This window comes from Dreissena polymorpha, chromosome 10 (genome assembly GCF_020536995.1).
Source record: "Dreissena polymorpha isolate Duluth1 chromosome 10, UMN_Dpol_1.0, whole genome shotgun sequence".
In the NCBI taxonomy this organism is placed as follows: Eukaryota; Metazoa; Mollusca; class Bivalvia; order Myida; family Dreissenidae; genus Dreissena; species Dreissena polymorpha.
Window position 1 is genome coordinate 44,950,915 of NC_068364.1, and position 12,682 is coordinate 44,963,596.

Sequence of the window (12,682 nt, forward strand, 5' to 3'; positions counted from 1 at the left end):
ACATATTTATTTTGTTTTTGGACACTAAATCTTCGCCAAAATAATTTTTTGCATCTCAACATTTATGGATACTTTAAACATAGAAATACAATATTTTTCTTTTCAACTGGGCCACATCTACAGGCCTTTGTTTACTGCTGGGAAACAATCCAGCAATAAGCCCGCCCTGTGACGTTCACTTCCCGCGAAGTCACAGTCTGATGAAGATTCACCAATGGTGGATCGAAACTGTCACGGCATGTGAAATTTTTTCTTGGAATGTACATATAAACTGTTAAATAATACAATATTTTTGTTCTGACACATATGTAATGAACATCCATTATTGAAAAACCAGTCTAATTAACATCCATTATTGACAAACCAGTCACAGACCATTAGTTTTTAATGCTATTGCTCATCGATTTTATCTTGCCAAGTATATGTCAGGTGATGAAAGCCAACTATCAAATTGTTCTCAATCTTAAAGAGAAAGTAAAATGTCACAAAACAATGACTCTTTCACCAATAAATAAAAACAATTGTATTATGTCTTGCACATCATTTTAAATTTCATTGTGAATACATTTTATGTGCATAGAAAATTGTAAGACATATTTGAAAGTAACTTGCTTCCCAAACTTGCAGCATTTTATGCAGACAAACTGATAAACTAGCCAGCTCACAAAGCGCCTCCAATATACCCCCTTTTTTGTGGGGGTACAACACACCATGTGAAAGTTGTTTAAAGTGTTGTCCCTATTCTGCACACACAACCATTATAGGTTTGCCCAAGGAAATCTGTTCTTTCTCATGGAGGTACTGATACATACCATTATAGGTTTACCAAGGAAGGTCTGTACTTCCTCACGAAGGTACTGGTACGCACGTTGAGCATCGCCATCGCTCTCAAAGGTCACGTACCAGTTGCTGTTGTGTGCAAACTCGCAGCTCACAAACTTGGGGCAGTTCTGACCGGAGAACAGGTTTTGCACCTCCTGTGAATGGCGTGCAATCAAGCTTAAGCAAAACAATCCTGTACACCAGTCAACTATTCAAAACAATCCTGTACACCAGTCAACTATTCAAAACAATCCTGTACACCAGTCAACTATTCAAAACAATCCTGTACACCAGTCAACTATTCAAAACAATCCTGTACACCAGTCAACTATTCAAAACAATCCTGTACACCAGTCAACTATTCAAAACAATCCTGTACACCAGTCAACTATTCAAAACAATCCTGTACACCAGTCAACTATTCAAAACATATCAATTACAGTGTGCTAGTTGTGCCTGCAACTTTTAAACATGATACATATATAACTTAATCATTACCCTCAACTTATTGCTAACCTAAGTATAATGGTTGTCATTTTTATACCGAAATTTATATTCAACATTTAACAAGTGCATTTTGTTCCTACACCATGTGTAAGTCACTATAAATATCACAATACAACAGTTGTAGTTCCATTATGAGTACATCAGGTGGGATACCTCATTGTAAATATCAGAACACAATTAGTTATGTAAACTGCACATAACGTGGGAAATATCACAAAAGAGAGGTTGTATTTATATCATCTTCTTCAGTGGGATATTTATCCTAATTGAACTTGACAATATTTATCCCCACGCTTTTTGAAAAAAAGGTGGGGATATTGTGGTTATCTCCGCCGTCCGTCCGTCCGTCCGTCTGTCTGTCCGTCCGTCCTGGCCACTATCTCCTCCTACACTAAAAGCACTAGAACCTTGAAACTTACACACATGGTAGCTATGAGCATATGTGCGACCCTGCACTAGTTGGAATTTTGATCTGACCCCTGGGTCAAAAGTTATAGCGGTTGGGGTGGGGCCGCGTCAGAAATTATCACTCATTTTTTTAGGTTATTTTACATTTACTTCTTTATTTCTACACCGATTTACTTCAAATTGATACTGGACCTCTCTTATGACAATACGGTCGATCTCAACCATGCATGGCCCCATTCCCAACCCTGGGGCGCCCCGCCCACATAGGCCACACCCACCAAAAATTTCCATTTACTATAATTTTTTCATTTCTACACGGATTCACTTCAAATTGATACTGAACTTTTGTTATGACATTAGGGTCAATCTCAACTATGCATGGCCCCAATCCCAACCCTGGGGCGCCCGCCCACATAGGCCACACCCACCAAAAAATTCCATTTACTATAAAAAAATTATAGGTTATTTTACATTAACTTCTTCATTTCTACACTGATTCACTTCAAATTGATACTGAACCTCTCTTATGACAAAACGGTCAAACTCAACTATGCATGGCCCCGTTGCCAACCCTGGGGCGCCACGCCCACATAGACCACACCCGCCCAAAATTGCCTTTTACTATAATTTCTTCATTAATACACTGATTCACTTCAAATTGATACTGAACCTCTCTTATGACAATACGGTCAATCTCAACTATGCATGGCCCCATTACCAACCCTGGGGCACCCCGCCCACATAGGCCACACCCTCCCAAAATTGCCTTTTACTATAACTTCTTTATTTTTACACCCATTCACTTCTAATTGATACTGAACTTCTCTTATGACAATACAGTCAATCTCAACTATGCATGGCCCCATGATCAACCCTGGGGCGCCCTTGGGTCAAACATGCGGCGTGGGGATACGCGTCGGCCTCTGCCGCGCCATTTCTAGTTTATCATGCTGTTGTATCAAAATGACCCTGCCAGCCTAGTATCATACCTCTACAGGGGTGGAGTCAGGAATCTCTCTCAGTATCACAATACAGCGGTTGTGGTTGGGTCGCACCTTCTCTCCCTTCTCATCAACCTGAACAAATGTTGACTCTGAAACGATACAATGACAGCATGACACAAGTTAGGAAGTCAGTTTGTTTTCTAAAATAATGACCTCATATATTGACCTCATATATTTATTTCTGTAAAAGATCATGATATGCAATGAAAGGAGAAAACCAGCGAACAATAACACAATCACTCAATTATAGGTATAGGTATCACCACTAATGAAAAAGTTGTATACGCAAATGCATGAATACAAGAGCACCGCCTTGCGGGTGCAGACCGCTCATCTATTTTTCTTTTTATAGGTGAAGGGACCTATCTCAATCCCAAAGGAGGGAGGGGTGGAGTGGAGAGGGTGAAAAGTGTGGGGGTGTGGTCATTTATTACATTATCTTCCAAAAATGAAAAAAAAAACTGTCAGAGGACAGCGCCCTCGACTATTCAAGTGCTTGACATTATAACGTAAGCCATTATGGGGAAATTGTTTGTATTCAATAATTTATTAGACGATCTTTCAAAAATAAAAAAAAGGAAAGAAAAAAAAAATTGGGGGGGAGTGGGGGGGGGTTGAGAGGGGGTATAATGTGGGGTGTGGTCATTTATTAGACGATCTTTCAAATATAAAAAAAGGAAAAAAATAATTTTTTTGGGGGGTGGGGGATGGGGGGGAAGGGGGGTGAGAGAGGGGTATAATGTGGGGTGGAGTAATTAATTAGATGTTTAAAAAACAAGATGTGTTTGTGAAACACAATGTCCACCTATATGATGTTTGACATTGTAGGATGACCTTGACCTCGTGAAGGATGACCTTGACCTTGACCTTTCACCACTCAAAATGTGCAGCTCCATGAGATACACATGCATGCCAAATATCAAGTTGCTATCTTCAATATTGCAAAAGTATTCATAAAATAAGCGATTTGGGCCACATATATTTGACCTCTGACCTTGAAGGATGACCTTGACCTTGACCTTTCACCACTCAAAATGAGCAGCTCCATGAGATGCACATGCATGCCAAATATCAAGTTGCTATCTTCAATATTGCAAAAGTATTCATAAAATGAGCGATTTTGGCCACATATAATTGACCTCTGACCTTGAAGAATGACCTTGACCTTGACCTTTCACCACTAAAAATGTGCAGCTCCATGAGATACACATGCATGCCAAATATCAAGTTGCTATCTTCAATATTGCAAAAGTATTCATAAAATGAGCGATTTTGGCCACATATATTTGACCTCTGACCTTGAAGGATGACCTTGACCTTGACCTTTCACCACTCAAAATGTGCAGCTTCATGAGATACACATGCATGCCAAATATGAAGTTGCTATCTTCAATATAGCAAAAGTTATTGCAAAATGTTAAAGTTGGCGCAAACAGACAGACAGACCAACAGACAGGGCAAAAACAATATGTCCCCCACTACTATAGTGGGGGACATAAAAAACTGGCGGGGGGATTCTGGGTAGGGGCGTGGGGTATTGTTTGGGTGGAATCCATTGTGGTATTCAGGTAAGTGTTGTTTTGTCAAAGTAATAATAAAATGTGAACATAAATAAAGAAGTTATGGCAATTTAAGCAAAATAAAAATTGATGAGCTAAAAATACAATCTTACACTGAAACCAACACATTATTTTTATAATATCTACTTATTTGTCCTTTTGGTCCTATTCAGCTGTGTAATTGGGTAACAACTCAATAAAGGGAAATCTACTCCCACCACCTTGAATGATTCACCCGTACCTTACCCCCCCCCCCCCCCCATATTGCAATTTTCTATTTGAAATTTAAAAGGAGGACATGTGCTAAAACGACAAGAAATCAGCGGACTGCCTAATTATGGTTTGAAAACACTACACCTAGACCCCATCGCATGCTTTGTGAACAAGTTTATTTATTTTAGGCTCAGTTCATGCATACCATGACAACATGACGCTCACAACTACTGACCTCTGAGGAGCTCCACAATGAGCTGCAGGTCGGAGGTCAGCTTCTGGATCTGGTCCAGGTTGGCGACCGTTACTATGGGAACGTACTGGTCAGCGTCCATCTGTGACTGGAGGTAGGAATCGTTGGACAGGTTCTCCCTATAATAGAGTGAGAAAGGCTTAATAATGTGCAATCATTTACATACAAACAAGCTATACATAAAATGTAGTGGGTGGGGAGAGTATTGGTTAAATTGTACAAGTCTGTTGTAATTTGGAATTTTAGCAAGTTCACCTTTAAAACAAGAATGGGAAATAGTTGATTAAAATTCCATTGTAATTTGATGAAATCAACAAGTTTGCTATGACGTGCAATGTGTTAGGGAATGTGGTAGCTAAAGTGAGCTTTAACTTGATCTAATAAACTAGTTCTTCTTGCAAAAAAAAGATTAAAGATATATTTATGAAACATTAACAAGACCTTAATAGAAAATAGTGGGTCTGGAGCATTGTTGGAGTAAGCCTCTGCCTTGAAAACATAACAAGTTCTCTTAAAGGAAATCATGCGGGACATTCTATGCTATGTATCATTTGACATGGTCTCCTTGAAAAACAATGAAATGAAAATATTGTTTATAATTCTGAGACTTTTAAACATTTATAAGTCAAAAAATAAGCACTGTGGCCTTGTTATCAATCAACAACCCCTTTCGAAATCAACAAATCCTGTATTTTTTATTTCATCTCTGTTCTGTGCAGGGAAAGAAATTAGAGGTGGCCAATTCACCTGGGAAGTCCATTTAGGCCTGGGCAACTCAATTTCGACAGATGTAGTACAATTGGGCAACTAGCGTTTAAGAAAAGCTTAAACCATTTTCCCCACAGTTAATCACTTTATTTTTTATAAATAAAGATTCAGGCTAATAAAAGGGCATTCTGGATTGATTCAGGTCGGTCATGAAATATTGTTTTCTTATTTTGTTTTCTTAAAAGTAAGTATAGCATAATTATGACATGTACTTCTTCATTTTAAGTACGGGTTCCCAAAGAAAAAACATAGATGCCTCTCTGGAAGACCTACCATACAAAAGTTCGTTTCTATCCGTGGCATGCTACATTTGTATATGCTTACCTGGAGAAGTAGGACTCGAGCTGACCTTTGATGACCATCCTTCTCTGATCCTCTGTCAGTGAGCCTTCAGACAGTGGCATCTCACCCCCCTCTGTAACACACAATATACACATGACTGTGCATAACAGGGTAGAGAGAGAGACTAAATAGAAAACGTGTATGATAATTCAGGGATTTCAATAGACGCAGAATCCTGCGTTTTGACGTGAGCAAATTAAAAATGACTCGTTTTTGACGCAACCCATTTTTCTGCTGTGCGTCATTTTGACGCATCGAAAATTAGACCCGTGCGTCAGTCAGTTAACATATCGAGTTCCATGGTAATAAATCCCGCTGTGCTTCTCATTGAAATTAATGTATCAGAATTTGAAACTCGGTCTATAATCTAGAGAATACCCCGGGCGTTGTTTATCTTATCTCATATCTTCCAATACACATGTCACCGTCTAAATAGTGCGTGCGCACTAACTGGATAATTAGCAGCCGTGATTACGTGATAATTGATTGACCAACCGATAATTGCAGATTTTTTGCAGACTTTGCAGACGGCAAGGTTAAAGAAAGTCGGCAAAAATAAAGGAAAAACAAAATTGATAAAAGGTCTATCAATTACGTAGATCCACTATTCAATCCAGCGAGTTTTGTCAGTTTGTTAATCTACCGATAATTACGAGTAACACCCATATATCTTATATAAACTGTAATACCAGTGTTTTTTTTTTATACTAACAAGTCATAATACTACACATAAACATTGAGAAAACACATTACTTCGATTATATATAAATTATCCGAGTAGAATTAAATTTCTACGTCATGACTTTCGACATTGTAAATCGCGGACGTATTGTAAATTAAATTATAACTCGCATTTAATTCAAAGCTGGCAATCCAAATTACAAGTAATTGTGATTCAATAATGGAGAAAGCATTAACTGGATTTAACAAACATTTGATAAGGTTTGTTAAACCAGAAAACAAGAATGAAATTGGATTATTAAATTTAAATTACTACAGGTAAGGCATTCTTAAGTGTACATATTTCAGACATGTATAGTATTCGGATAAACAGTAATAGATATACTAGATGTTCCATGCATTTAGATTGTGTTTTGTTACAAAAGCTATCATAGGGATGATGATAATATAATGACGATAAATATGTGATGAAATGGTGCTATCATATATCTTAAATTACTTAAATGTGTTAAAAGACTTAAATGTGTTATGATGAAGTAGATTTTAATGAGCATTTATTGTTTTTACAAATCAACATAGTATAGTGATAGAAATAATAAAAGTTGTGAAATTAAAAACTTTATGTGGATATTGTTCGCACAAATTATTTATGTTTTGTCATTATCTTTGTGTACCATTAAAAAATGTTGTGTTATGTATCATGGTATTGTTATTTCATAAAGCAGTATAACTTTTTAAGATATTGTGTTACTCTTACAGCATATGTTTATAAAAAAAAACATGAATAATACAGACAAAAACACAATAAATGCGCTTCGAAATTGACCCCAGCATTTTTCAATTTGACTCCTCAAAATTTCAGTCCAGGGGTCATTGACTCCTTTTTTAAAATCTATTGAAATCCCTGGTAATTAATTAAAAAACTGTGGTCGAAGAGAACCGAATTATGTGAAACCATGAATTTGGAGTAATTTCAAAATATTTGTGTGATATGAAGTATAATCAACTTAAATAAAAATAAACTAGGCGTAAGCATTCTTCAGTTATCATCTGGAAACCATTTTACTATTTCGAGTCACTGTGGCCTTGACCTTTGACCTAGTGACCTAAAAATCAATAGAGGTCATCTGCCAGTCATGGCCAATGTACCTATGAAGTTTCATGATCCTAGGCCTAAGCATTCTTGAGTTATCATATGGAAACCATTTTACTGTTTAGAGTCACTGTGACCTTGACCTTTGACCTAGTGACCTGAAAATCAAAAGGGGTCATCTGCCAGTCATGATCAATGTACCTATGAAGTTTCATGATCTTAAGCCTAAGCATTCTTGAGTTATCATCTGGTAACCATTTAACTATTTCGAGTCACTGTGACCTTGACCTTTGACCTAGTGACCTGAAAATCAATAGGGGTCATCTTCCAGTCATGATCAATGTACCTATGAAGTTTCATGATCCTAGGTCTAAGCGTTCTTGAGTTATCATCCGGAAACCATCTGGTGGACGGACCCAACCAACCGACGGACCGAAATGTGCAAAACAATATACCCCCTCTTCTTCGAAGGGGGGCATAATAATAATAAATTTGACATAACATTAAAACATTATTAAACATAACTATATGACATCTTTCTTTCACTACATGGCCAGCAATGTTAATTATAAAAGTGGACCTCTTAACAATAGAATGATATATCTGGAACCCGTAGCAACTACTTGCTTTTCTGATACAACCCATGTCTTTGATAAAGCCTCTGTTACCATTATTCCTAATAACCATGCTCCAATGGCACAGTATTTCATCCAAAGGGCCCCAGCCCTATTCCAAAAATAGTGGAAACAAGAGATGTGTTCGTCCGAAACACAATGCCCCCTATTGCGCCGCTTTGAAATAAAAATCTTTTTTTTTACCTTTGACCTTGAAGGATGACCTTGACCTTAAAGTTCCACCACTCAAAATGTGCAGCTTCATGAGAATGCCGCTTTGAAATAAAAAATAAAACAAATTGACCTTGAAGGATGACCTTGACCTTGAACTTCCACCACTCAAAATGTGCAGCTTCATGAAAACGCCGCTTTGAATTTATTTATTTTTTGTTGACCTTTGACCTTGAAGGATAACCTTGACCTTGAACTTCCACCACTCAAAATGTGCAGCTTCATGAGATACACATGCATGCCAAATATCAAGCTGCTATCTTCAATATTGAAAAAGTTATGGTCAAGGTTAAAGGTTTTTTTTCGGACGGATGGACAGACTGACACACTGACGGACAGTTCAACTGCTATATGCCACCCTACCGGGGGCATATAAACAACAACAACCCATAATGATACTGAAGAAACCCAAACGCCTTTTTTTCACCAGTACATGTACTGACCTAACTAAACCCACCCCCTTCCCAAAAATTACAATAGAATTTCCCCCTGCTCACCTGTCATGCCCCCATTCTCTGTGGAGTACTGCACCCCCTGCATGGGCACGCCCCCTATGTCTCCCATGTAGACAATCTTGTGTGAGTCCAGCAGATAACCGTCTACAGTGACCGCAGCGTTGTCAATCACCAGGTTACCCATCCCCAGGTCATCCACCTTCTCCACTATATTGGATATCTCACTGAAGAAGAGAGAGACCTGTGAGTAACACATTGTCACCTATATCGGATATCTCACTGAAGAAGAGAGAGATGGGAGTACAACAGTTTTGAGATATAGTTGTTAGGGTGGGTTTTGAGAAATTGTTGTTAGGGTGTGTCAAGTTGAACAACACTAAAGGCTGCACCTCTCTAGTGTAACATCTTTACACAATCAACTTGACAGGTACATCTTTATAACACTATAGTATCATGATATTCTATTTATATTGGCAACTTAACAGCTTTACAGTTTGCACCTACTTTCCTGAAAGAAATTTAATATCCAGCACATTCAGGACTGTTACTTTTACATCATCCGCAAACCGTTTTCTATGACGCACATTACACTTAGATTGACCTTCAGTTTTGAATCATATACATACAGTTTTCTATGATGAACTTGACACTAACTTTAATACCATTTATCTTCATGCTTTTTATGACCACTGCATGGTTGAATAGTAGACAGTAACTGTTTTGTAAAAGAGTTGAGAACTCATTAGTTGCAAAATTATTTGCATTTGTCCAATTTTATAAATATATGATCAACTGACCCGTGTTCTGAGAAAACTGGGCGTAATGCCTGTGTGTAAAGTGTCATCCCTGATTAGCCAGTGCAGTCCTCACACAGTGCAGTCCTTACACTGTGCAGTCCTCACACTGTGCAGTCCTCACACTGTGCAGTCCTCACACAGTGCAGTCCTCACAGTGCAGTCCTCACAGTGCAGTCCTCACTGTGCAGTCCTCACCCTGTGCAGTCCTCACACTGTGCAGTCCTCACAGTGCAGTCCTCACACTGTGCAGTCCTCACACTGTGCAGTCCTCACACTGTGCAGTCCTCACACTGTGCAGTCCTCACACTGTGCAGTCCTCACACTGTGCAGTCCTCACACTGTGCAGTCCTCACAGTGCAGTCCTCACACTGTGCAGTCCTCACAGTGCAGTCCTCACACAGTGCAGTCCTCACACTGTGCAGTCCTCACAGTGCAGTCCTCACAGGCTGATCAGGGACGACACTTTCCGCCTTAATAAGATTTTCGGTAAGAAGCGACTACTTTTAAATGAAAAATACCATAAAAGTGGAAAGTGCACAGGCTAATCTCGGACGACACTTAACACACATGCATTAAGCCCAAATTTCTTAGAACATGGCTCAAATAATGGAAGTTAAGGGAGGCTTTATGTGCGATCACATTCCTTGCCAATTTTTAATATTTTCGCTCATTATCCGACAAATGTTACAAGGCAGCTTATATAAATCAGAGACTTAAAGCAAGCCAATATGAAGATTAAACATTGCAATGTTTACATGCATGTTCATTATTTAATCAGTCATAGGCATAAATAGATTTATGATTAAACAATAGTCGCTTAAAATGTTGGAAAAATTAACTTATGCCTCAGTTCAAACAATGCTCGCTAATTTAATTCCCCAACAGTATCCGTTTGATAGGGTATGAGATTTTAAAAGGATTGGACGCGGGTCAGCTTTATTTGTACCAGAATATTACTTGTTCATCCAAAAGGTATCACACACCGGCCTATGTTTATTGCGCCTGGTTTTATAAGAGAATGCATTCAAAGTGGAGGAACATTTATGCACAATTGCATGTGCAAACATTAGACAAAACTCATTTACTAGTTCAAAGGCCTACTATACTAGTGGAACTAAAAAATGTTTCCAAAATACTTACATATAGCTTTGATTGTCTGTGGGGAAGGGAGGGAACTCCTGTGGGAATGGAGACTCTGAAGCAGGGGAGAAGACTCCGGTGTCGTTCTTGTCCACACTAACGTCACCGTTCGCAAATGAATAGTCAGACACTGAAATAAAACGAGTTGGTCACTCAAAGAATAGACGAACAACAAAATGAATCACTCAATGAAAAGTCAGACACGACACAAGGAGCTTAGCACTTTTTAATACAGGCCTCAAATACTATCTGGAAGTCTGTAATGTGTTTACTTTCAAAACATGAGTAAACTTGTGAATATTTACAGGGACATCTTTAAACCATTTATTGCATTAATATGATTAATTTTATCTAAATTGAAGTATTTAGATTTCATCTGACATTGCAAAGTTTAGTTTTGCCTATCAACTTCGACACGAGGTAAACATGTTCCAGATTTCATCATCACACAATGTGACCGGGACATTGCTAAAATGTGACTATAACCATGAGTATTGTTGTAGGGAAATCAGTGTACATACTTTAATGTGACTTTAATGTGGTATATATCGTCGCAAAATGTTATTTATTTACGCTGTAAAAAATCTTAAGATTACAAGGAAATTTAACAGCATACCTCTTTTACAAAACCATTTTTAATCCTGCACACTTATTACTTTTCCTTGACAGTCAATAAAACACATGTGTCCAGTGTACTATATTACCACCCCTTTCAAGTCAACTATGATGGTGGCTTCTATATATAGTCTGGCTACTGGATACATAACTGACTCTCAATTATTAACTTATTGATCAAACTGTGATTAGTTTTTAAGTGTTTGTGTGATATTTTCATTGACAAATTGAGAAAATATTTTTATTTCAACATATGTTGTAGTAATATCTCTTTTCTTTGGAATAGAAATACCTTTAGCAAATTAAGTCAACATTATTGAATTCAAATCACATGGTTACTAAAGGTTAATTTAAATTATAATTAACCAGTGGATGTTTGCCAATGAAATGAAATTGAATTAGTCAATTTAACAATTACAGATATATATTTTTGTGGTTAAATGAAGTGTCATAAACTAGTAAATTGACGGCAAACCCTTAGACAAACGCGTGTTAGACAGAGCAAACATAGATCTGTGTCACCTGGTTAAGTGAGCATTTAGTCCATAGTTTGACCTTTTAAATTTTGTCTTATATTGTTCAAAGATGGCAATCATATATCCAGTGCATGTCAACCTGATAACCTTTGATGACACTCATAGTCCCCTCATCATAACACCTACATCATTTTTGTACCAATAATTTCACCCTTGACCCATCCGCTCAAAAACTGTTTTGGTGACCAGTCTATTAATTTATAATAGCCTCCATCAACCTGCAGTATAGATAATAAATATCCTTCAGTGGCCCAGACATGTGTATAATTACTGTATATACACCATACTGATAACAGCTGTGACACAGACTCCCCAAGGTGATGATAATAATAGTTTCAAGGACAGGTCATCATTAATGAGCCTCGCTCTGCGAAAACAGGGATTAATGCATGTGTGTAAATTATCGTCCCAAAAAAGGATTAATTAGGGACAACACTTCTTGCTTATTATAGCATTTTTCATTTAAAGCAAGTCTTCTTAACCAAAACCTAGTCTAGATGTTAAGTCTCTTCCCGAATTAGCCTGTGCAGATGGCACAGGCTTATCTGGGACGACACTTTACACACATGCATTAAGCCCCACTATCCCAGAGCATGGCTATATTTTGCTCAACATCAATACATTGTCAACATTACACAAAGTTA

At 37.8% G+C, this 12,682-nt stretch overlaps 1 protein-coding gene across 4 annotated transcripts in view; it reads right to left on the reverse strand.

Moving 5' to 3' along the window:
* Nucleotides 1-12,682, reverse strand: part of LOC127848246 (la-related protein Larp4B-like) — an 86,991-nt gene that overhangs the window by 27,916 nt on the left and 46,393 nt on the right. For all 4 annotated transcript variants that reach the window (XM_052380591.1, XM_052380592.1, XM_052380590.1 and 1 more), the window contains 6 exons: nt 10,888-11,017; nt 8,993-9,174; nt 5,859-5,949; nt 4,749-4,885; nt 2,727-2,830; nt 813-977 (listed from right to left, as the gene is read on the reverse strand). In XM_052380591.1, coding sequence (XP_052236551.1) covers nt 813-977; nt 2,727-2,830; nt 4,749-4,885; nt 5,859-5,949; nt 8,993-9,174; nt 10,888-11,017 — 809 coding nt within the window. The remainder of the gene's footprint in view (nt 1-812; nt 978-2,726; nt 2,831-4,748; nt 4,886-5,858; nt 5,950-8,992; nt 9,175-10,887; nt 11,018-12,682) is intronic.